This window comes from Neltuma alba, unplaced genomic scaffold (assembly GCF_004799145.2).
Source record: "Neltuma alba isolate B1F8T4 unplaced genomic scaffold, ASM479914v2 tig00010384_pilon, whole genome shotgun sequence".
Lineage (NCBI taxonomy): Eukaryota > Viridiplantae > Streptophyta > Magnoliopsida > Fabales > Fabaceae > Neltuma > Neltuma alba.
The window spans coordinates 158,875-185,148 of NW_021635287.1; the positions used below are offsets into that span (position 1 = coordinate 158,875).

The 26,274-nt window shown below is 35.9% G+C and overlaps 1 protein-coding gene across 5 annotated transcripts; it reads right to left on the reverse strand.

The window, feature by feature from the left end:
* LOC114756299 (sphingosine kinase 1) lies at positions 1–25,896 on the reverse strand. 5 transcript variants are annotated; one of them, XM_028945229.1, is made up of 11 exons: positions 8,182–8,535; positions 6,967–7,089; positions 6,743–6,843; positions 5,843–5,915; positions 3,982–4,068; positions 3,802–3,879; positions 3,603–3,673; positions 2,508–2,798; positions 552–674; positions 215–411; positions 1–184 (listed from the first exon to the last, which is right to left on the reverse strand). In XM_028945229.1, exons 1-10 carry the CDS (start codon positions 8,498–8,500, stop codon positions 220–222), a joined length of 1,458 nt encoding a protein of 485 aa, XP_028801062.1. In that variant the 5' UTR covers positions 8,501–8,535; the 3' UTR covers positions 1–184; positions 215–219. The 5 variants fall into 5 exon arrangements, with proteins under 5 accessions (XP_028801062.1, XP_028801061.1, XP_028801060.1 ...); XM_028945228.1 differs by having other exon boundaries at positions 1–180; positions 211–411; XM_028945230.1 differs by lacking the exon at positions 1–184 and adding an exon at positions 25,886–25,896 and having other exon boundaries at positions 202–411; positions 8,182–8,513.
* Between the last annotated feature and the right edge of the window lie 378 nt (positions 25,897–26,274).

A 26,274-nucleotide genomic window follows, 5' to 3' on the forward strand; every position in this document is an offset into this window, starting at 1 on the left:
TTGGAGGGAAAGAGTTATATTCTCTAATGAGTAATAACACGCATATTAATAAGACACCGATCAGCCAATATATCCCCAATTCACAAGATTAACACTTCAGAAGAAATATTAACAGTTGCATATTCAACCGTACATAATCCCAAGTTAGTTTTTACTCGGAAAATTACCCCCGCCCCAAACAAAAACAACACACAATAAACCGTGGAATTAAAAAGCTGTTTATACAGGGGCAAAGAGAGTAGCTAAACCTTGATCCACAGTCACTTGAAGTTGATCATAGGTCATCAAAGTCTTTCTATCACAATGGTAAGTTCCTTTTCCCCTTGCCAAAACCTCACCATCTACATCGATGATCCCTCCCTTCTCTTGCTCCTCCATGCGTGGTCCAGGTTCTAACAACAACGCTTTTACCTGCATTTTCTTGAAATTAAGTGTTAAACAAATTTTCAGCTCAAAAAAAAGGTGTTAAAGAAATCAAGCATGAAAGAAACAACATGAATTTAAAAGCTCATAGCTGCAGCCACGAAAGTACTCAACGTTTGTGATCTCACCTTAAGGTACATGACATACGGAGATCTCACATGACCTCCATTGCTCATCTCAGACATCACCGACAGCAAATGTAATCTTGGGCATTTCTTGATAATGATCAAGTCCACATAACCGTCAGAGAACTGCATACACCAAATTTACACGACACAGGAGTGAGAATAATGCCTCTAAATAACACAGATTAATCTCAGCTCATAAGAAATGATGTACTTCAGATTAATCTTAATGTAGTGCAAGACAAACCAAATCATGGCAGCGGTTGAGAAATTCCTTTTGCCAGATATCAGGGATACAATAGAAAATTCTCATATTTGCTGAATCGTGTTGCAGTCTGAACAGACCAGCCTACTTTCTACCTGTTTGTTCTATATATCATTGCTTATTTTAGTGTTCAATTACTGCTGGTACTATAGCCATGCTCAATCCATTTTCATGATGTGAGTTGGTGTCTGATATTGTCTCAAGCCGCCCTGCAAATGACCCCACAAACACTAACTACCTCTGCCAGCCTACTCTCTCTGCAAGTCAGTCATGTGACGTTCCGTTGTTGTCAACCTCTAGTCCAACCCAAAATCACACTGTTCATAGAGTGATCTTTCTCCTCTAGATCACATATAAGGCTCTGCCATAGGTCCAAGGATGTGGGCTCTAATACCACTTAATATGGAAACAGAGTAAGAAGAAGATGGCGGGATTGTAGAAGAGAAAACGAGGGGAAAAGAGTGCAAATCTCTTATTAACTACAGGACAGGCACATTGAAACCATCCTTCTTTTATAGCCGCTGGTTGCTTAAAGCTACTTAACTGATAGAAGTTCACCCTCATCCATATATTGCTTGACATATTATTGCTTCGCATCTAATGGAATTCTCCAATGATATTTATACTGAATAGACCAAGAAAATTCTGCTAGAGTGTACCCTTAGCAGACAAACACACCTACAACAGAGAAAAAAGGAAAAAAAGGAAACCATAGAAAGCAGCATCACACATGGTCAAGCTAGCTTTTGAGGAGCTAGTTCTCTTCTAAGGCACTAAGTACACGCACAAGGTAGCTTTTGAGAGGTTAGTTCCCCCAGTCCCACCTATATTCATCATTCTCTAAGCTTTCTTCTCACCTCTGATGAACAAAGAGTTATTCTTCCCCATTTGCCCCTTCTGTCTGAATCCTTTGTACCCCTGTAGACTTTCGTGTTAATGGGACCAGGCTCATCAGTATCACATCATTTACAGCTCATACATATACATGAAATCACAGACTTCCTATCTAATCTTCTGACATAACCGAAATCAGCTACAATAACTAAAGGCTGTCGTTGCGTACCTAGAATCCGACTGACTCGTTGAAATACCCACACCAAATTGAATCACAGAGATGGACTCCAATTAAGCAACAAGGCAAATACACCAAGAGAGAGAAGAGGCCTAAGTTTCTGAAGAGAGGGAGAAGCCATTACTGTTTCTGCACTTGGGAGCATGTGCATGTCAAAACTGAAACTTCCTCTCCTCTCAACATGCCAGACAATTGCACAGCTCCCTCTTATCACATAAGGGGTATATTGCACATATTTTCCACATACACTGCTTTATTTCTATCTGTACCCCACTTAAAGTGGGCTGAGAGTTATCCATCAAGGATGGACTGGTAGGCTTTTTCCAACATAACTAACATAATTATTGCGTCTCTCACCGCTCAACACAGCTTAAATGTTTAAGGAATAATTTTCCCAAAGAGTAGGATGTCAAGCTATTTAACATCTGAAGTCTTTTATTTTTCTCTAGTTTTAAAAAAGGAAAAGAGAAGAAAAACTCAAGACAAACGCTAATAGGTGTCATGAATCATGATGTTAGTTCTTTATTTGTATATTACCTTCATGAAGCAAGTCTTGATCCAACTTGTAGCAAATCAATTTCGACATTCAAGAAGAGGAAAAAAAATGGGCACATCAACCAACCTGTGCTTCAGGTGCCGCCATCAAGTGTTCACTAGACCAAGGTACATTGTTCATCCAGAGAGAAATGAATGGTCCAGTTATAACTCTCCAACTCAAATTCTCCAAGTTGATGTCAGGCCCCTGGTACCTAAGCCTCCATAACTTGATAGGTTCAGTAGAAGCAGTGTTGTTGCCACTGCTAGTAGATTTGGCAGGGTAACTAATAGGCTCCCCATAAGTTTCAAACCCAGGTGCAGGCATGAAAGAAATACGTCCATTGTATTGCCTCAAATGGAATATTCGACTGAGAGCCTAGAACAAACAATTTCAAGAATAAACAAATCAAAAACACAGTAAGTAATAAAATTTAATCAATTATTTAGAAAACAAATTGCAGAAGTATAAGAATGGTAAACAAACTTCAAACATCAACTTAGCACATCTGAACTGAAAGGCAATTAATAACAGCGAAAATTTCATTTGCATCTCCACCCGCTCAAACAGTCAGGAAAATGAGAAGTCAAAATCACCCTTCAAACAAAATGGAACTAAGCAATGCATATAAGAAACCTACCGATGGGAAACATGGTTAGAATTTATGTTTTAGTAATTTTAAGTTTAGCAATTATCTTTATTTTAAAATTTAGAATTTAATTTATTTTCCATTTGAATTTGGATAGAATTTATTAAGATTTATCTTTTATCCTATCTTTTATCCTCCTCCTCCGCTCCTCCTCATAATACTGCTGCTACTTGCCACTACAACCACCACCACTACCACACTACCACTACTATTAGTACCGCCAGTAATATGTTTGAGATACCAATGTTTACCTACCACCATGTTTTGCAAAGATCTTGTGAGGTATACAGGTATTAAAGAGAGGATGTTACACTCCCACTCAGAAATCTTTGTTCCTAGCAACATCTATGCTATCTCTGTTTACTGACTTAACCTCTTTCATAGTTATACTCCCAGTTTCAGGACCATTGGTGCAGTCAGCAGTTATTTGAAACCCAGACCAACCAACTATCATACAAAAAGGACTCAGATATTAAGACAAAGAAAGCATTATTACTAAACATGGCATGGCAAAATTATAATGGCTTACTAACATAAAAATCAAAACGAGCACTCCCCATCCATCGATATATTTCAGACTCAATGTCAATATCTGCCACCAGCCCTGAAATAGAATAATATATTCAGAAGATACAACAAAATGCTAGTGTAAACATCATGGTCCAAAATAGAGATTTGCCATATGAGCCCATGATAAATAAATATTTAGAAATATACGGTAATGCTATTTACCCCATGCAATCATCAATACACTGAAAAATCTGTTTTCCCCTTGCTTGATTGTAACCACATCTAGTGATCGCTTATGACCTGTAGATATTTGATGTGGAGATGATTTTTTACTAACATGGAAAAGAATTTAAAAAAATCGGTAAGATAAAACATATTTGCCGGATGGAAATGATCAGCAACCTCGTATAATGGTAAGAGCAGCATTAGCAGCTGTGCAAGGATCACCAACCAAATCAAGAAGAGATTTTGCCACACCATTTCCCGTACCTTTGCAAAGAATGAATCAATTTCAAAACTCAAAAAAATAAAAAATAAGAAGAAAATAACTTATCAGAAGAGAGAAAAAGAAGAGCAAAAGAGATAGACAGACTAGAGAGGAGGAAGAAAAAGCAAGAAAGGAGAGGGCAACTAGATAAATAGAGGAGGAGGAATTTCAATTCTTAATTTTATTCAATTCATAAGACATCTACAAAATAAGACATGTTAACTGCATAATATTCCAGAAATTAGTAGCTCTTAATGACTAATAATACCCTAAGAATAATATCTGACCCTATATAATTCACATCAATGTTAGAATATTATAATATGTTACAAATAGAAAGCAAGTTTTGCACCAAGCTAGCCAACCAAAGACGTCATTTCAATGGAATCTTGGAAAGTCCATCTTGGTGAGCCAAATCAGCACGGGGCAGTCTCAATTCTGACTCAAGTGATGGAATCCAAAGCTTTGCCTATCCCCACCACTTTGCCTCTTGCATCTGCTCTATTAACAGACCCTCAGGTTCCCGTGAAGGCTATCATCTACAACAACAGAGCCTCTAGAGTTTCTTGCATTCCAGCCATCCTCTTTGCCAATCTGTCAACTTCAACTGCTCCACTTCATGATCAACTTACTTTGCTACTCGTTTCCTTGCATGTTCCTTGGGTACCAACTAAGTGTCATCAACATCCTCCTTGGGCACCAACTCTATTTAGACTTATTCATAGTTAATAACTGTCTAACTATTTCCACATCAATTATAACTCTCATATCAGAAACATTCGTCTCTTACTTGTAATTATAGTGGCCAGATCAGAGGAAAGAAATAATAGCCCTAAAAATTCTGCATATCTCTCCATCTGTTCCCATCCCCTTTCTCCCAAAATTATTCCTCTAGAATCTCCTAATCAGCCTCCCTAGATCCCTGCAGTCCAAAATCCTAAACAAACCTCATTATTCTGCCTTGTGGCTTGCACATCTCAAACAGTATTCAATGCCCTCAAAAGGGGCCCCCTTCAAATTAAATAAGAAAGAATACTGAGTCATATCTGATTTTCAACCATTAGAATCAATCTACCCAGTCAGCATGATAGTTAACATATACATTAATTAGAATATGTTTACAAGATTGGACATATAGGTGCCACCCCTCCTCAATTTCAACTTTGTTTGCTGAATTCACTTTTTTTTAAGTAATCAGTAATTTGTGGTTATATCTTGAACCGCTTCTAGCTAATTATTTCTGTACATGTCAGTATTTTCATATTTATTTAGCACTCAAAAATTTCTGACTTGCAAAGTTGTTTTCAGTTGTGTTACTTATGATTATATCCCTCTAACCAATATCCCATATCCGTCTAAATTTGTTTGAGCCCTTGTTTGAGCAACTGTAGTTCACCTCCCAGTTCTATTGCATTAACCTTCAACAGCAGTAACTCTGGTATGAGTGAAACATATAAGTATTAATTGTACCACTGTCCATTAATGTATTCTTCAACCTGTGAATGTGCGAAAAGTGTAAGGATGCCAAATGCAATTCTTTATTAGGTGCTTCATCAAAAAAGACCAAAAGAGAAATTATTCTATAAATCAGATTTAAAATAATGGCCTATTCTACTAAATAAGCCCCAACTTCTTAATTGTAGAACCTCTTCATTGATGCCATCATGAAGCAAAGAGTGCATAGTAACAAGAAAATGAATGAGTAAATTCTGACTAAATTTAACTTAGTCTAATTAAATAAATTCTAACTAACAAGAAATCAAATAAGAAACACACCTGCAGGAACTACACCAATAGGTATCTTTATGGCAGTTTCCCAATCATCTCTTTCAAGCAGTCCATTAATAACCTACTAAAATGCAAGGTTCTAGTAAGCTTAGAAAATAGAAGCACCCATAGAAATGTAGTGAGTCAATCAATGCAAGTGTGCTTCAGGATACATGGTTTATAATTGCGGAAAACCAAACCATGATGCTTTTATGTTCTCTTATTACTTTAATATGAGCATGAACTGCACTGTCACCATGCTATCGATCAAGCGGCAAATCCAGTAGACATGACAAGAAATGATAATTACCAGGCTTAACCAGTAGTTCACTTAGAACTGAATTATGGGATTGACAATGATCACGATTAAACATGAGAATAGCTAAAGATAGTAGTACCTAATTAGCATACATACGTTGAAGAATTTTTCAAACGCAGACCAGTAACAATGACTCTTCAAGTATAGCAATTAAGAGTTGTTTATTAGTATAATGACTTCAAGTTACATGTATAATCAACATTTTAATGAGTTCCACAATGAGTTACACTAAGAACATCTCAATCTTTTTCACCTTTCATTATCTCAAGCTACACGGATTACACGACCCATTGAGCTCTATCCAAGGCTTTCATTGTTGTTGTTGTATCCTAAAGACAAAATAAAAAACAATGCTCTTTCCCCGTCTCCCCTTACAAATGATTACAAACCATTGTAGAAATTTAAATTTAAATACTAGTTTTCTCTTTGCATATGAAAATGACAAAATTAATTCCCAGAAATGTCTCTCCCTCTATAACCATTAAGGGATAGAATAAGGGTCAAAATTGGTAGAGCCATCCACCAATGAGGATAATCATGGTGGCAGTTATTGCAAAAAAAGAATATTAAATGAAAAGATAGGAAACTACCTCAACCAAGATTCCATCACCACTAACACATATGATCCCATCATACTTAGATATATCTAGGGCACGAGCAACTTCCTTTGCATGGAGCTGATGTTGGGTTTCTGAGGGATAAATATAATACAAACATAGATAAACAAAGAAACACCAAAAGGAAAAGTTTAATACTTGATAAATAATCTAGAGGAAGGGAAAGAAACTATAAAAATTTGTGGAAGAATCAGGACCTTGGACTGTGATTTGGATTTCAGCATCTTCAAGAAGAGGTTTCACATGATCACGAAAAACTATGGGGGCAGTTTTCTTCCCACCAAATGGATTAAGAAAAATAAATAGTCTCTTAGGACGACCTGTTGAGGAAAAAATTAAATTTAGCTATATATTTCAGACATGGAAGCAATCTACAAGGAAGCCTGCAATAACATCAACCTGAAAATGAAAAAGGACTGCAGATCATTGGTCTGTTAACAAGAAGACAGAATGAAATAGAATTTGTCAAAGAGTCTGTGTTCACAGTGACAACTAATTTTGCAAGCTTGCTCCCTTTGTATTAATGATATCAACTAATAACATAATTCAGAATTAATTAAGCAATAAAGTGATATAAAAAGCTGGGGGGAAAATAAACTCACATTTCCATTTTTATATACAAAATTTCGGAGTCAGCTAAATGGTAAGTAATACTCTGAACTAGGAAAGAATCATAAAGATGCTGCTCCATACAAAGAGAACTGGGTTGGATGGACATTCAAGTGAGATGAGAAACCCTACCCCAAATGCTAGTTATTGAGGTAGAAAAACCATCACTTAAATAGTCTATAGAGAATCCTATGCTAAATGTGGGATTATTAAAATTAAAACTAGAAAATGAGAGCGAAGATTGAAAGTTGGCCCCGGGGAAGAAGGGAAGATTGATAGAGAACAAATTCACTTATGTGAGGCTTCGAATACCTCGGCTTAGGAATCTCAGACTATCTTAGTTTCAATCACAAAAAGGGGGAAAAAGATCTCAAACAAACAAATGTTAAGCTTTTTAAAGATGAAATTCAATGGCTAAACATGTCTTTAGACTCTACATTTAGAAGCAGAATTTGTCCAATGCAGTCAACAGAACCTGGGAAAGGTCTAAAACTAAGAGTAAGAGTAACCATCACAACAAATGCAGTGATACTTGATTCCTTGGGTCCCATGAAAATGGAGTTAAATAAACAGAAACGTAATTCATATCGCCACCAGTTGGTCCAACTTTTCGTACAATTTGTAAGAGAAAATATATTTTTGTGGCCCCAAAAGAGCAGTGCCCCTTAGTTCCCGTCAGTAAAACCCAAAGCAAATTTACATGCTCAAATTGTTGAACCCAAATGATCAAGGAATGTAACTTTGGGGAAAAGTTACATTTTCTATAAATAAACAAAGATAACGAAAAACGATGAAATGTCTACCAAGGGAACTAAGGTATTCACGAAGCTTTTGAGACCAGAGCCTCTGCGATTCGTGGGACAGGGGTTGAAGCACGATATCCTTTCTAACCAGTTTTCTATTAACACGGCAGCAGCCTTCGTTGGTTTCCAGGATGGTTTTGATTTTGATGTTGGCACCGTCAGTGACAAACCCGAGAACCTCTTTATCAACACGTAAACACCGCGGAACACCATTGGGCAACCGCAGTCTGCCGTCGGCTAGCAGAGCCACCGGCGTCTCGGTGCCGTCGACGATGACCCGTTCGGAGATTAGGGGGGGAGTGTGATCGGACTGATCCATTCAAGAATCCTGACTCCTGAGTGGGGAAAGCAGGTGGCAAAATTGCCGAACCGTTTAAGGGCCTGTTTGGCAAGCACCCCAATCTATGGTTTTGGGACCTAAACTATATGGACTTGTTTGGATAACATAGAAAACCATGATTTTGGAATCCAAATCATGGTTTGGGTACCAGACTTGCCAAACACCCAGGAAAAAACAGAAACCATGGCTTTAGGTCAAAACCATGGTTTGGAGGTCAAAACCATGATTTCAGAAGAAATGAATTCATTTTGCTTCTGGCTCAAATGGGAGAGTATGATTGTGCCTGTAGAGTAGATCTTAACAATAATATGATTTTAACAATTATTTTTTATAAACATATCTAATCTTATATTTTATAAATATATATACATATTAATTATATTTTTTATATATTATTAATTATGTTGGTAAAAAAATATATTATAAACTCTATCTTTTATGTAATTATCATATTAACTTATGCTTTTTTTAGTAAAATTTGTACATATAAAAAGTTCTTCTGATAACAACTATCCAAATACTCTCATTTATCAGAATCACTTTTTCACAAAATCTATTCTTCACAAAATCTATTTTTTCCAAAATCTATTTTCCAGAAGCTATTCTTCAAACCATGGTTTGGTTTTATCCAAACACCCCCTATGGTTTGGAGAAAATGTCAGCCAAACAAGCATAGAAAATGTGAAACCATGGTTTGGAGGTCAAACCATGGTTTTGAAATTTGAACCCCCAAACCATGGTTTCACCAGAAGCGGTCCAGAGTTGCTTCCCGGCTCAAATTATTGGAACCTTGCTGTGGGCCCAACACGGGATGACAAAAGAGCCCCCTTTCCTGACTCAAATAATTGATTCATTCATTTCCCAGTTAGTTCTACGCATTTGCTCTTCCTTTTCTCCTTTGCTCTTTCCTCCTTCACAAAACTAGATATGTTATTACAAAAAATAGCTGTGAAAAAATATTATGGGATTTTGTGTTTAAAATATTTAAAGAAAATTAATATTTTTCTGTTAGTGAAAAAAAATCATTTTTCTATAAACATATTTAATATTATGTTTTATAAATATATATACACATATTAATTATTTATTAATTATATTATCTTTTACATTATTAATTATGTTAGTAAAAATTATTTTATTAACAATTTTATTTCTTCAAATCAAAATATATTATAAAATCTATTCCTTATATAATTATCATATTAACTTATACCCTTTTTAGTAATTTGCACATGTAAAAAGTGTTTCTGGTAACAACTATCCAAACACTCTCACTTCTCAAATCACTTTTTCACAAAATCTATTCTTCACAAGATCTATTCTCCCCAGAAGCTATTCTCCAAACCATGATTTGGTTTCATCCAAACACCCCCTAAATTAGAGTTGATGGCACTGTTTAAGAAAATGAAGTTAAGGTCTTGTGGGAAAACAGCTTTTTATTTTTTCAAAAAAAATTATTTAGGAAAATTGAAAAAAACACCCTTAAAATTATGAAACTGTAAAATGAACATTTGAATAAATAAAATTGCTATCAGAACTTGGTCATAAATATAAATTATGAAATATTTGAGAAAAGACCAAAATACCCCTTTCTTATTCTCTTTCTTTTTGTCACACCTTCATTTTTTAAACCCTATTATACGTCATTTGGAACCATTTGGAAGCAGTACGCTGTACTTAAAGTAGGTAAAAACCAAGGATTTAAAAATTTGATTTTTTTTGTTACTATTCATGTAACCCTTAAAATCGGGTCAACTTTGAAAAATTATAACTAAATATAGAAAAATCAAAACGAAGTGGTTCCAAATCTCATGCGAAGCTTATGAAAAGCTCTACATAGAAAAATAATCATGGATATCATTTCCTCACGGATCAGTGCCAGCTTCCACGAAAATATGTACTGTTCATTTGGTAAATTCTGGAATTTCCAATATTTGGTAAAAATAATCATGGATATCATTTCCTCACGGATCAGTGCCAGCTTCCACGAAAATATGTACTGTTCATTTGGTAAATTCTAGAATTTCCAATATTTTTGCCCATCTTTAGAAGGGCATAACTCTTTGCACAAAATTCCAAATGTAATGATCTACCACTTGATTTAAAGCTTAAAATGTGTGCTATAAGTCTGCCAAATTTCAAGTCCAGATTTGAACAATTGCTATTTATTTTATGTGTCCCAAGTTTGGTCATTTCTAGGGAAAGTTTATCCCCTAATCATACTTGGTTTTATCTTCTCTTAACCTTTTACCCATCCTTAATCATATAGGCTTTAACACATACTTAAACATACATTCTAATATACTCCCACATGTTTAAACATAGACATACATGTTTGGCTCCTATTAGGAGCTATTATCCAACAAACATTTCATAATTTGTAACATTCCATAACAAGTTCCAAAAGTCATTCGAGGGTATAGTAAATATTCATTTGGCCTCCGGAACTACTTCCTTGCCCTTGCCCTTGCCCTTGCCCTTGCCCGAACTCCCTCCTAGGTGGTGTTAAACATAAGAGTGAGATTTCAAAAAAATCCTAGTAGCAAGGAATCACAATTATCATGCATTCATGCAAACACTACGTGCAATGCTTTTGTGCATTTATCTTGCTTATGTGTTCACGATTTTATGCCATGGAAAGGAAGCTATCATACATATATTCAGAGGACATAATGCCAAGGCAACATAATTCAAACATTGCAATCAACATTTGCAACAAAGCTTAGTCACATCATGGCACACTTTGCACACATACACATTGACACATCAATGTAAGCAAGAAAACAATCAAAATGTAATTCAATGCTACCTTTTGACACTTGGTTCTTGATTTCCTTTAAGTTGAAGATGTTCTCTTGAGGATTTGGCAAGGTACCTATCAAACCAATACCAATGCCAATGATTCAACAATTATCCAAACATATTACACATTACTTAAACATTAAACCCCTTTTCTTTGGATTTTTGGCCTAATTATTTTCCCTTTGATTCAAGTAATCTCTTAGGCCATTCCTACATGATTTTTCATGTAGAACCCAACTATCAAATTAGATTTTTCAAAATCAAACCCCTTCCTCAAGAACTAGACAAAACGGAAAGGGTATAGGTTTCAAGGCTAAAATTTCCAATTTGATTTTTAATGCTTCCAAACTTAATTCCTCCACATATCCCTACACAAAAATACCCAAGGAACTCAATGGGAGTATTAAAATCATCAAAATCCAATCCCAAGTCCAAGAATTCTCATTGGCCGAACACATGTTCTTAGATTCCTAAATTTCCATTTTTAATTCTAATGAATTTAAACGTACTTTCATAGCATAATCCCACACAAAATCACATTTTAAATCCATTGGGACCATTAAAACTCATTGAAACAAATCCTACCCTTGAGTTTTTGAGTTGGCCGAACTGAATAGTTATAGGTCCTAGGATAATTTCTTCCATAACCCATCCAAAACAGCACCAAACATCAAGATTCAATGTCATTAAACAAGTTGCTATCCATTTCCTAAGATTTCCAGCACAACCAGAATTTTTTCCAGCAATTTCCTTTACCAAGAACTCATGATTTAGCCATTGGAAATGCACCAAATTAATGCCTAAACATACTTAAGGAGTTCTTGATCAAAGCTTGATGATTAGCCTTGGATTGGAAGTGGTTTTGAAGGTGTTTAGAAGTCAAGAAAAATTTGTGCAGAACCTCCCTTATTTTTCCAGATTTTTGCACGAATTTTGGGAAAATTATGGGGGTATTTATAGGCCACAATTTCTCCTGGTTCTTCCCCCTTTGGCAAGAATTTTCAAGTGCCAAACATGGCCTAAAATTAAAGTTAAACCATCAGCAAATCCTAGCCATCCACTTGCATCTTGCTTTCCAAGTCATTTTTTATCAATGGTTGAAAATTTGCCCAGCACATAAGCCAGCTATTCTGGTCATGATGAGCATGAATTTGGGCCTTGTTGGATGCTAACTAAATGGTAAAAATTGATTAGGAAGCAATGGAATTGGTTAGGGTATTTTAAAAAATCATTTGGTTACATAATACCCAATATCTTGCCCCCTATTAGGAAAAATAGCTAAGGGCTTCAAACATTCTATTTCTTTTCATGATAAATCCCTATTTGTTCCAAAAGTGTGATCTGGAAGTTTTGGGAATTTTTCAAGGCCTCTAGGTATTTATTTCACATTTTCTCCGAAATCGAGTTTTTACCAATAGGAATTCGGAAGTAAATTCCCCATAAATTATTTCCTGCAGTTATAATGCTTGAAAATAATTTTATAAATTCATATATATTCCTAGGGAGTGTATATATATTTTTTCTTGAATTTTTGGAGTCCTTAGGTAATTAAAATAATTGTATCGCTCTAATTCCCCTTTATTTTTTCCCTATTTTCCCAAAATAATTCTTTTTTTGGGAATTTTTACCAAAATTTATTTTGGGCCATTCTCATTTCCAAAACATCAAATGTGACTCAAAAACCCCTAATTCCACCTTTTTCTATTTTTAGGGAATTTTTGAGAACTTTTCTCAAAATTACTATTTTGCCCTTAAGGACCCGATAAAGTCGGTTTCGTCCCACTTTGGGTTTCTATGCTTTACTCACACCTTATGCTTATCAATCATGTCTCATTCCTTACATTCCCATTACTAGGGTTTCAAATTTTGGAATGTTACACTTTTCATCTCATCCTCTCTTCTTTCCTTCTTCTCTTCATCTCCCTCTCTCTGTCCTTTTCTTCGCCCTTCTCTTCCTCCACAACATGCCTTATTTGTCTCTTTTATCCCAAAGAAGGAGGAACATTGTGTTAGATTTAAGGTTTTGATAATAACAAAATAAGCAATTAAGTTTCTCTTCATACTTGTTATATTAATCGATCATGTGATCAATCATTGGTTGATCAAATATGTGCTAGATAATTGACCACGTGTTATGAGTTCAAATACTGTTAAGATTTATTGATCACATGTTAGATAATTCACTATGATAAATAACCTGTTAGATCAATAGGTTGTTCGATCACTTGCTCAATCTTTGGTAGAATTGTTTCAATATGAGTACTTGTAGGAAATTATCAATCATCTGATCGATAATTCAAATGATCGATAAGCTATCAGCTAAAGAGGATAATCTTCCTCACTGTTAACAAAGGGTTAATCGATCACCTTATTAATTAAAGGGTTTTCGATCACATGAGAGATAACTGGTAAGCCCCTTCAAGTCATATACTATTTAGAATGCTTTATGAATTATCAATCATCTTATCGATCATCTTCTTATCAATAACTTGTCCTAAAATCATTTGAGAAAACTCACTTTGTTGTTTGATCAGCTATTCAATCAAGTCTCTTTTTGGTAATCAAGTTTTCACTGACAATGATCCATCACTTAATCGATAATTTAATTATTGATCATTTAATCGATTAACGTTATGGCTTTCTATAATATCAGTCTAAGGCATTTCAGAACTGCTTTTTGATAAATTGTTCGATCAAAGTTTTATCGATAACTTTCCAGATTAACAAAGTTCAAAGTATCTTTACATAGTTACTTAAGTTATCGATAATCTGTTCGATAAAGTATTTATCGAACAGCTGTTCCATAAATTACAAACTCATTTCCTTAAATTGTTCTTCACGATGATCTTTTAGAAAATATATTTTTATCTTATCTTTAAGCTTTTCTTAGCCTTTATTATTCATCTTATTTTCTTATAAAAAGCAACGAAGGCATCTAATGATAAAAGAACAAACTTTGCACTGAATTCAGAGGTACTTTCTTTCCTAAAATCACTTCATCTATATTTTATCATTTATCGATCACATGTTCCATAAACAAATGATCCACACTAAATGTTCTCTTCTTTTAAGTATGATTCCCTTGCTATTAATCGATAACCTTATCGATCAAGGGATTATCGATCAAGACTTCGATCAAATTGATCCTTTTGATTATTTGATTATCTGATCTTTGATCTTATGATTTTCATATCCTGTATCAATTCCAAGGATCAACATTTATTGTGTTATTCTTTCACAATCACTTGAGAAGAAAAACTTACATTTTTGCCAAGACACTTCTACAGATTACGAAGCACAACAGTTATATTATAGACTCAGCCTACTGTGTCAGAAGCATTTATTTTGAACAACCGTTGTAACTGCCGAACACACGCAATCAATACTCCAATGGCTACAAGCTCTTGTGTCTAACGAAAAACTGAACATCTCCAACTATAAATGGCACGAAGAGCATTGAATGAAGTATTGAATGCACTAAGCTACCATCTGTGAAAATTAATTCTCGCATTCATTACTCTGTTTTTATGTTTTGAGCTTCAGTGCTTATCATATATACTCTGTGAGAGAGTTTGTAATTCTTTTACTCTAATCTGTGAGTGACTCAAGAGTGTAGACTCTTTGATATAGGGGGGACGTACGGACAGGCTAGAATCAAGTAACGAACGGACGGTTGATCTAGGTAGGACCTTAAGAGAACCTATCTCTTACAACCCTAGCCATGAAGACACCATAAGGTTAATCAATCCCTTGATACTGTCGAGTATTCTTGTGAGAATACAAGGATGCAAGCAAAGCTCACACAGAGAGAAATAAACTCAATTCTCATTCGTCTAAATCTGAATCTAATTACAAAAAATGTATGCTATATATAGGCAACCATAGAACACTCTAGAATTAGCATCTTAAGACATAAATGCTAAGGATGATGCCTCATTAATGATTAATTGACTATGGGAGGCACCATTTATTACATAGAAATAAAAGGAAATAACTTAAACTTCAAGAACAAGTTTGCTATTTAAAAAATAGGAAAGTAGATCAAAACATGATCTTCTACAACAATCCTTGACAAAAAAAAAACGAATTTAAATCATAATCAATTCATAATGATGCCTTCTTGATCCTTCTTGAAGATTCTTGGACGTCACTTATGATCCTTGTCCAAGGCACATGCTTGTCACATGGTATTTTAAGTGAATTCTTCAATCTAAACCCCACATGGGCCTTGTACAGCATCTTGTTGGGCTTGTAGCAATGTGATCACCATTTTTGGACTCCTTTTAGGCTCATTAAAATGTGCTTCTTCCAAATAAATGGGCTCAAACTCTTTTAGCTCTGTTATTAGACAATTTAGGACCTCCTTCATAGCTTTGGACCTCGCTCTTGTCATTGGGCCTCTAATGCCTTGTAATGGATCTTTCGAAATGTTGGACTTCTTTGTTTGGGCTCCTTGCCCGTGCTCTTGATCACACCATGCTCCTCCATCATTCCCTCCCTGCTCGAAAGGATTCGTCCTCAAATCTGTAACATCAAAGAGAGATAAATCAACAACATTAAAAGTAGCACTAACATTACCATAAGAACTAGGCAAATCTACTTTATAAGCATTATCATTGATCCGCTCTAAGACTTGGAAAGGGCCATCTCCTCTTGGATGTAACTTAGATTTGCATTGTTCAGGAAATCTCTCCTTCTGTAAGTGTACCCAAACCCAATCTCCACGCTCAAAGACAATCCTCCGACGACCTTTGTTAGCTTGCCTAGCATATTGCTCATTCTTCCTCTCTATGTTGGCTCTCACCTTAGCATGCAATCCCTGCACAAACTCAGCCTTTTTCTTGCCATCAAGATTTGCTTGCTCATTAGAAGGCAATGGTAATATAGCTAAAGGAGACAAAGGATTAAAGTCATAGACAACCTCAAATAGAGAGAAGGAAGTAGAAGAGTGAACAGCTCTGTTATATGCAAACTCAATATGAGGTAGTAAGTGTTCTGTTGACTACCTCAGTTTGCCCATCAATTTGGGGATGTGCCACAGTAGAAAATAACAACTTAATTCCTTGCTTACTCCATAAAGTCCTCCAAAAATGGCTAAAGAACTTCACATCCCTGTCACTCACAATGGTTTTGGGCAATCCATGCAACCTAACAATTTCCTTGAAAAACAAGTCAGCAATATGGACAGCATCATTTGTTTTAGAACATGCAATAAAATGAGTCATTTTACTAAATCTATCAACCACAACAAAGATACTATCCTTTCCAGACTGAGACCAAGGCAAACCTAACACAAAATCCATGGAAATATCTACCTAAGGTTGGGAAGGTACAGGTAAAGGGCAATACAAGCCATAAGGTTGAACCTTAGACTTTGCATGCTTGCATGCTTACATGTGACACATTTGGTACAAATAGAAATGACATCTTTCCTCATATGAGGCCAATAAAAGTGTTCATGCAAAAGAGCTAAAGTTTTATCAACACTAAAGTGACCCATCAAACCACCACCATGAGTTTCTTTTACAAGCAACTCACGCATAGAGCAACTAGGAATGCACAATTTATCTTTCTTAAAAAGAAACCCATCAGATCTATAAAAGTCATTCACCCCATGCTTTTCACAAGAAAGCCAAATTTTAGAAAAATCACAATTAGAGTCATACAGCCCTTTCAATAATTCAAATCCAAGTAATCTAGCATGAAGAGACTGATAAGAGAATACCTCTTAGAAAGAGCATCAGCAACAACATTCTCTTTACCTTGCTTATGCTTGATCACATATGGAAACGTCTCTATGAGCTCCAACCAACGAGCATGCCTCTTGTTAAGCTTACCTTGAGACTTTAGAAACTTCAAACTTTCATGATCAGAGTGAATAATGAACTCCTTGAGCCATAAATAATGCTGCCATGTTTCTAAAGTTCATTTTAAAGCATAGAGTTCCTTATCATAAGTAGAGTAATTCAAAGAAGCTCCACTTATTACTCACTGAAGTAAGCAATAGGCCTAGACTTTTGCATTAGAACAGCACCAATACCAATTCCAGAAGCATCACATTCAACTTCAAAAACTTTATTAAAATCAGGTAAATATAAAAGTGGTGCATTTGTTAATTTCTCTTTCAAGGTATGAAAAGCTGTTTCTTGTGTTTCACCCCATTTAAATGTCACATGCTTCTTAACAAGCTCATTTAGAGGCGCAGCAATAGTTGAAAAATCTTTGACAAACCTCCTATAGAAACTTGCTAATCTATCAAAGCTCCTGACTTCATTGGCATTCTTTGGGGTTGGCCAATCTCTTATAGCTTTCACCTTTTCCTCATCCACACAGATCCCTTAAGCACCTACAACAAAACCAAGAAACACAACAGAATCCATGCAAAAGGAGCATTTTTGAAAATTAGCATATAAGCTATTCTCCCTAAGAGTTTTAAACACCTCATGCAACTGAATAACATGGTCATATATTGTTCTACTATAAACAAGAATATCATCAAAGTAGATAACCACAAACTTCCCAATAAATGAACGAAAAACAGGATTCATCAAGCTCGGGAAAGTACTAGGTGCATTAGTTAACCCAAAAGGTTAACTAACCATTCATACAATCCAAATTTAGTTTTAAATGCTGTTTTCCATTCATCTCCCTCTTTCATGCAAATTTGATGATAACCACTCCTAAGATCAATTTTAGAGAATAAAGTAGCACCATGCAACTCATCCAACATTTCATCTCATCTAGGAATGGGGTAGCGATATGTAACTGTTATTTTGTTTATGGCTCTATAATCAACGCACATTTGCCACGAACCATCTTTCTTAGGCACTAAGAGCACTAGAACAGCACATGGGCTCAAGCTTTCTCTCACAAAGCCTTTCCTCATAAGCTCATCTACTTGGCGTTGAATTTCTTTAGTTTCCTCAGGATTGGCTCTATAAGCAAGTCTATTAGGTAGAGAAGCTCCAGGAATAAAATCAATCCTATGCTCAATTCCTCTTAAGGGAGGAAGCCCATCAGGTATCTCATCTGGGAATAAATCACCAAATTCCTGCAACAAAGATATGACACTAGAGGGCAAAGAGGGATTAAGATCGTTAGTGGAAAAATAAGCATCCTTACATACAAGCATCAAGACTTGCTCACTCAACAATGCTATCTTAACCTTACTTTTTCCAGAAATTAAACTCTCTATCTTTTTTTCACTTTTCTCATGTTCTTTCTTTTTCTTTTCCCTCTCTTTAGTTTCTTTCTTTTCTACTCTCTCCTTTTCTTTCAACTCATTTATTCTTTTGCAATCCTGCTCAATCCTCACTTGGTCCTCATAAGCTTTTTTTAGCCTAAGAGGCTTTAATACAATGATTTTTCTATTGAATGGTATAGAATAACAATTTATGTAACAATCATGGTGAGCTTTACTATCAAATTGCCATGGCCTTTCGAGTAAGAGATATCCAGCAAGCGTTGGAACCACATCACATAGAACTTCAGTATGATAGTTCCTAATAGAAAAAGAAACCAAAACCTGCTTAGTGACTTTAGCCTTGGCACTATCATTCAACCATTGCAATTTATAAGGTTTAGGATGCTTCATAGTAGGCAAGTCCAGCTTTTCAACAAGTAAGGTACTAGCAAAATTGGTAACACTACCACTATCAATAACCATGCTGGATACCTTAGTCTTTATGAAACACCTAGTATGGAAGATCAGCTCGCGTTGCTCTTTCTCATCATCTTCCTTTACATGAATATTTAGGGCTCTTCTAGCCACCAATGCTTCTCCAGTAACAGGTTCAGCTTTATCAATCTCCAATTCAGAGTCAGTCACCAAAGAAGGCATGTCATCATCACTTTTATCGCTATAATGTTCACTGTCATACTTACCATTATCTTTGATAATGATGGCTCTCTTATTGGGACATTTCAAAGCAATATGCCCCTTTCCATGACATCTAAAACATTGAAGAGAAGAGGTTTTACCAGTATAAGAAGTTTTAGAGTAAGTTTCTTACCACCATCACCCTTGGGCTTTGATTCTTCTTTGGCTTTAGGTATGAATCTTGCTGCATCCTTAGCCTTGGAATCCTTCCACTTGGGGGTTGATTTGGAGTGTTTTTCTTTAAACTGTTTCTCAACTTTGATAGCTTTGTGCACCAACTTGATATGAGGGGACATACGGACCGGCTAGAATCAAGTAACAGACGGACGGTTGATCTAGGTAGGACCTTAAGAGAACTTGTCTCTTACAACCCTAGCCATGAAGACACCACAAGGTTGATCAATCCCTTGATACTGTCGAGTATTCTCACGAGAATATAAGGATGCAAGCAAAGCTCACACAGAGAGAGATAAACTCAATTCTCATTAATCTAAATCTTAATTCAATTACAAAAAACGTAGCCTATATATAGGCAATAATAGAACACTCTAGAATCAGCATCCTAAGACATAAATGCTAAGGGTGATGCCTCATTAATGATTATTTGACTATGGGAGGCACTATTTATTACATAGAAATAAAAGGAAATAACTTAAACTTCAAGAACAAGTCTGCTATTTGAAAATAAGAAACTAATTAAAGCAAACAAAATCCTAATTAATGTCAATAATATCACACTTGATGTTTCTTGAATCTTCTTGGGCCTTTTAGGCATCCATTTGGGCTTGAATATATTTGAATCACGTTCTGAAGCTCCCATGGTCCATAACACAATGCATTTGGGCCCCAATTTAAAAGATTATAGCTCTAATGGATTCCTCCAGGCACATATAATTGTGTTGGGCCTTTAATAACATAAGAATTGTCTTCAAATGCTCCTTTTGGGCTCTTAGAACATGTGCTCTTGTCTTACTCAAGGTCCAAGTATTTATACTCCAACGACTCACATACCATGGTGGCTTTCGGGGTGGCCTTCCATATGTCACATCAAGCTCCGCACGTGTCCATGTCATCATCCAAGAAATGATCCATGTCCTCCTCCATGTAAGCATTCTTGAGTCATAAATTTCCTGAATACTCTGGAGGGCTTGTTGGGCCTCTAATTGGATGAGTGCTACTTGGGCTTCATGACCTCCATATTGTATGCTATCACAACTCCTCCTTATTAACAAAAGTGTACATCTAAACTTTGTCTCTAATTTCAGGTCTCAGACGGTTAATAATTCTGCTCATGCTTGATTCTTCATCTTCTTGTACTCCAGCATGCATCTTAAGAAGGTCAAGCCCATGTACATACTCCTCTACTGTCATAGAGTCTTGGCTAAATAGTTAAAACTTTCTATTAAGCTCTCGCTATTAGAAACTAGGAACATACTTCTTGCGCATGAGTTTCTTTAGCTTCTCCCATGTACGAGGGGGACCTTTGCCCTTAAGGCGCCTCTTAAGCTGCAAATCTTCCCACCAAATAGTAGCATAGTCAGAAAACTGAAATGAAGCTAATTTTATCTTCTTTTCTTCAGGCCAATCATTCAATATGAAAATCTGCTCAAACTTCATCTCCCAATCAAGATATTTATCCCGATTGGTATTACCCTTGAAAGTAGGATACTTGATCTTTGGATCAGTTATGGCCATGTCATTGGTGGAATGTTTGCTCCTGCTCTTTGAAGATGATGAACTAGATCTAATCACTTCCTCATCACTACTATCTGCTTCGGATATCTTTAACTCTTCCATTTCCATCTTGAGTTTGAGAAACTCATCTCTCATGGCCCTCATGAATACTTTGATATCTGTATTGAATTCTTCATTGTTGGATTATTTCCCACTCATCTTTAACCTGAGATGTTAGTTGAAGCAAGAGGAAAAGAAATAGAAATAAAGGACCTCACCACTTTGCTCGCGTGTTTCACTCAATCAATTTGGTGCCACTTGTGTTTCTCTCAACTTTGGCTTTTATATTGAAGTAAAACACTCTTGCCTTTTACCACTCAAGCTTGCCTCCTATGGTATTCTTGATTGAAACTCAATTAAAACCAAGAGACAATATTAGAAAGTGGTAACCTTTGAAGGGAATTGAAAAATGCGCAATAGAAAATAAATTTAAGAATTTCAATCCTTTGCTCGGATCTACGGATCGTGTTTAAGTCAAGTAGTAATAAGCATTACCTTTGATGTTCGATTTCTTGGTGGCTCGATGATTCTGCCGTTCAGGATGCCTCTGCTCGCCTCCTTTGTCGCTCGAAGTCGACAACTCTGGTCGGCTTCCTCTACCGGTATCCACACGAACAGCTCTCTAGTCACAAACGACGTGCTAGCGTCTCTTTGTCCATCTAGGGTTTTTCAAAGAATCCGTCCTCCTTCTCTATTTTTGGCCGTCTCTTATCTACAAGCTTTCGCCCTCTCACACCCCAAAACCCTAGCTCCTAATATCAAATATATAGGATGCTATAGGTATTATGAATGATATTTAATTTCAGAATTAATCCTAAATTAATTCTGAAATTAATGCAATATCAAATATTGCCTAATCAGATAAGAGAACAATTAAATAAATACGGTTTATATTAAATCCATCTCACAGATTTAATTCACCTATTTATTTAATTCAAAATAAAGATATGATGGAATTAATTTACATAGATCTAATTTATCCTTATAGATTAAATCTAACAATTAATATCTCTTATATTTATATAATATGTATATATATACGAATTTATATATATATACACGTCCACTCTATATTATTCATTGAATCTGGACATATCTTAGATTCAATGAATCTGGACATCATAACTCGTGTTAGGCTATTTTGTGTGCGACCCTGTAGGCCCATATGAAGTTGGCAGTGGGCCATTAACTATAATGACTCACAAGTCGTAAGCGGTCTCTAGCAAGATATCACGACTACCCAAATCATATGAGGATCTTTGAACGATGTAACCTTTCATACAACCATATCACGTCCCTTTTGTCACACGACATTTTGGTCATGGATGAGGCATGGAGAACGTCATCCTCCTATTCATGACCGTTACTTTCTCGATCCCTGAGTAGTCTGAGTATAGAAACAGAACTACCTTTCCATTATAGTATGGCCATACATTTCTCAGACTCACTCATCGAGAGGCCCGGTAATATCTCTCTATGAATGTGAGGGACAAATTCCATCTTGACCATTCACATTCCTCCGCATGAAAAACCACTAAGCCTGAACATAGTCTTTATGATCACTCGGTCAAAAGTGACTTTTGACTAGGTCAAAGCTAAGCGTTTCTCATGTAGGAATCCATGATGATCTCAGGTCAAAGGGCACAGTGACATGGTTTGTATATGAGAGAAGCTTATGACTTAACCCATGCAGCGCTCTCATGGCGGGTCTGTCCAACACCTTGTACTCTTACGTGTGCCTATGACTTTGATTTATATCTCTATATATCTTCAAAGTCATACTGGTCTTATTTCATCTCTGCTCCCACATAGATGACCGACCAGGGACATTTAGGATAAACCATGAGTCATCCAAGGATAGTCATCACAGTAAACATGCAAATAATATGATAACATAATTAATAAATTCATAAATCAACAATGTTCATAACATAATGATTGGCCCCTAGGGCACAATTTCCAACAACCTTCACAACCAGAAATTGTAAGAGCCAGTAACTAGGAAAAGTGAGGATGGAATGAAAGGAGGTAAAAAAAGTGAGGAGAGAAGAAGTTTATGATGGAAAAAATGGATTAAAAAAAAGTGGAAAAGGGAGGCAGGAAGTACAAAATGAAAATAAGATTGTGAAAGTAGAGTAAAATAGGAAAAAGGTAATTAGGAAAGGTGCTACCTTAAGAGAACTTTAGGAAAGTGAGTACCTTGCAAGAAAAGAATTGAAATTAGGCAAGTAGTATGAAAAGGAAGGAAAAAGAATAGGAAACAAAAGAAAGAAGGAAACTTGAAGAAAGAAAATAGTTTAGTAGTATGAAAAGGAAAGGAATTCAAAATAGGAAACTAGATAAAACAAAGGAAAGTAGAAATAGGAAAGTAAGAGTCTTACCACCCAAGCATAGGAAATTCATTGTGACTTGCAATGGAAGCTCTTTCAAATTAGGAAACTTGCCTCTTATGCTGCAATCTCCAAAATCTGAAACTCTTTCCTTTTTTTTTGAATTTTTTTCCAGCAATTCTGCAGTCTTTTTTTTTTCCTTTTTGTTTCAACACAACAGCACACTTTTTTTTTCTTTTTTTATATGCTACTCAAAAGAACAAAGCAAGTCAAATGAACAAAAAAAAGGGTGGGAAGGAGATGAAAAGGAAGGAAAAAAATGAAAATAAGGGATGGAAATAAGGAAGAAAGGAGGAAGACAGAATGAGGAGAATAGAAAAGAAAGGAAAATGGAAGCAACAGAGAAAGAAAAAAATTAAAACACTAAAAAGATAGAACTTGAAATCTAGCAAACCTGGCTCTGATACTACTTGATATGGGGGGACATACGAACCGGCTAGAATCAAGTAATGAACGGATGGTTTATCGAGATAGAACCTTAATAGAACCTGTCTCTTACAACCCTAGCCATGAAGACACCACAAGACTGATCAATCCCTTGATACTGTCAAGTATTATCACGAGAATACAAAGATGCAAGCAAAGCTCACACAGAGAGAAATAAACTAAATTCTCATTCATCTAAGTCTGAATTCAATTACAAAAAACGTAGCCTATATATAGGCAACAGTAGAACATTCTAGAATCAGCATCCTAAGACATAAATGCTAGGGATAATGGCTCATTAATGATTATTTGACTATGGGAGACACCATTTATTACATAGAAATAAAAGGAAATAACTTAAACTTCAAGAACAAGTCCATTATTTAAAAAATAAGAAAGTAGATCAAAACATGATCTTCTAGAACAATCCTTGAAAAAGAAAATGAATTTAAATCATAATCAATTCATAATGATGCCTTCTTGATCCTTCTTGAAGATTCTTGGACGTCACTTATGATCCTTGTCCAAAGCACATTCTTGTCACATGGTATTTTAAGTGAATTCTTCAATCTAAACCCCACATGGGCCTTGTACAGCATCTTATTGGGCTTCTAGCAATGTGATCACCATTTTTGGAATCCTTTTAGGCTCATTAAAATGTACTTCTTCTAAATAAATGGGATCAAACTCTTTTAGCTCTCTTATTAGACAATTTAGGGCCTCTTTCTTAGCTTTGGTCCTTGCTCTTGTCATTAGGCCTCTAATGCCTTGTAATGGATCTTTCAGAATGTTGGACTTCTTTATTTGGGCTCCTTGCCTGTGCTCTTGATCACACCATGCTCCTCTATCAGAATCTGAGTGAGGAGTTCGATGCTTACAAAGCTATCTCCATGTCGCATGAGTTCAGAAGACAGAGGTTTATGGATCCTCTAATGTCGGAGATGGCCAGGGTTCTCAAGGTCAACTTTCCTCAAGAGTATGAACAAGCCTTCTGGGATAACACCATTCCTGCCACCAGTTACTTTAGTAGGGGTCCGGGGCAGTCTTCTGGTACTGCTGCTGCTGCTGATGCTGAAATGGGAGAAGCAAATGTCCAAGTAGGAGAAAATGTATGGGCAGAAGAGGAAAGAAGAGCAGAGGAGGATCAAAAGCTTTGCTGTTAAAAGCCTTTTGTTTTTGGTTTTGTTTTTGTGTTTTTCTTTTTATTTTATTGCTCTTTCCTGCGAACTCAGTACTTAAAGGCTTCACTTTGATGTATTTAAACTTTGTTGCAATGAATGGTTGGTTTACTATGTTCTCTTTTGTGGTTGCTACTGTTCTTTTCCCTTCCCCTTTGACAGTGGGGACACTGTCAAGTTTAAGTGTGGGGGAGGGATTCATTTTGCTTTGCTGTTTCCTAGTGTTGTATCATTTCTGTGGTTGTTTCAGAATTTTTGGCAAATTTTTTTTTCGAAAATCCAATCTTTCATCATCATTATTTGGCTTTGAATTGATTGTGGATGGTGAATTGCTACGAATTGGATCATTTCTGTCTGGTTTGATGCTTGCTGAAAGGGTTTTTACTTGTTAAATGTTGGCCAAGCTTTGAAAAACTTTCGTTGGTAGTTTCTGTGACCCTAGGTCGCGACCTCATTGCTTCAGGTCGTGACTTGAGGTGTGGCTTTGGCAAGGGAGGGCTCTTTGTGAATTCAGGTCACAACCTCATTGATTTTAGGTCACAACCTCAACCCCCCTTTTTCTGACTTGGTGCTTCTATGTACTCAGGTCACGACCTCACTGATTTCAGGTCCCGACCTGGCCTCTTTTGCTATGCACCACTTTCTTTCTCTTTGCTTTTTACAATACTGTATAGGAGGAACCTTTTTAAGCTACCTTTGCATCTTTTTTCAAGCAAACCATGGCCTTTTTAATTTACCCTCATTGCGTCAAACAGTTTTTCTTGAAAACCATGCCCATCCTTGGATTTTTAAGAACAATGGATTTTGAAAATGATTTCTCTAAAGACTTTATAGTCACTTTTGAGATTCAAGTATGTTCTTAAGTGATTATTTTGATTTTTTTAATCCTCATCTTATGGGTTGCTTTTGTGATAAGTGTCTTAATGCCTCGTGACTAATGCATATTGATTAAAACTTCTTGTATGAGCAATTGAGATATGAAACCCTTTTTGGAAGGATATTCTTAAGCCTTAATCCTTATTTTGAGTCATTATTCATGTGGTTTACATTCTCTAGAACTTGTTTTAGCTCTTGGTCAAAATTATGTGTGCATTTATGATTTTGAATATGATAGAGGCATTCTTTTCTACACCTTTCTACCCAAACACAACCCGCAACGATCTATCCGTTGCTTAACCCTTTCGATCCTGCACTTCCTTTATTTTATCCATCATTTCGGGTGTTTGAACTGTGATTATTGATTGAGTTGATTTCATCTTGATAAATATGACTTTCTGACCTTCATGGACTACTATTGGGAATTTCAATTTTGAAAAAGAAAAGAGAAAGGAAAGAAGAAAAATA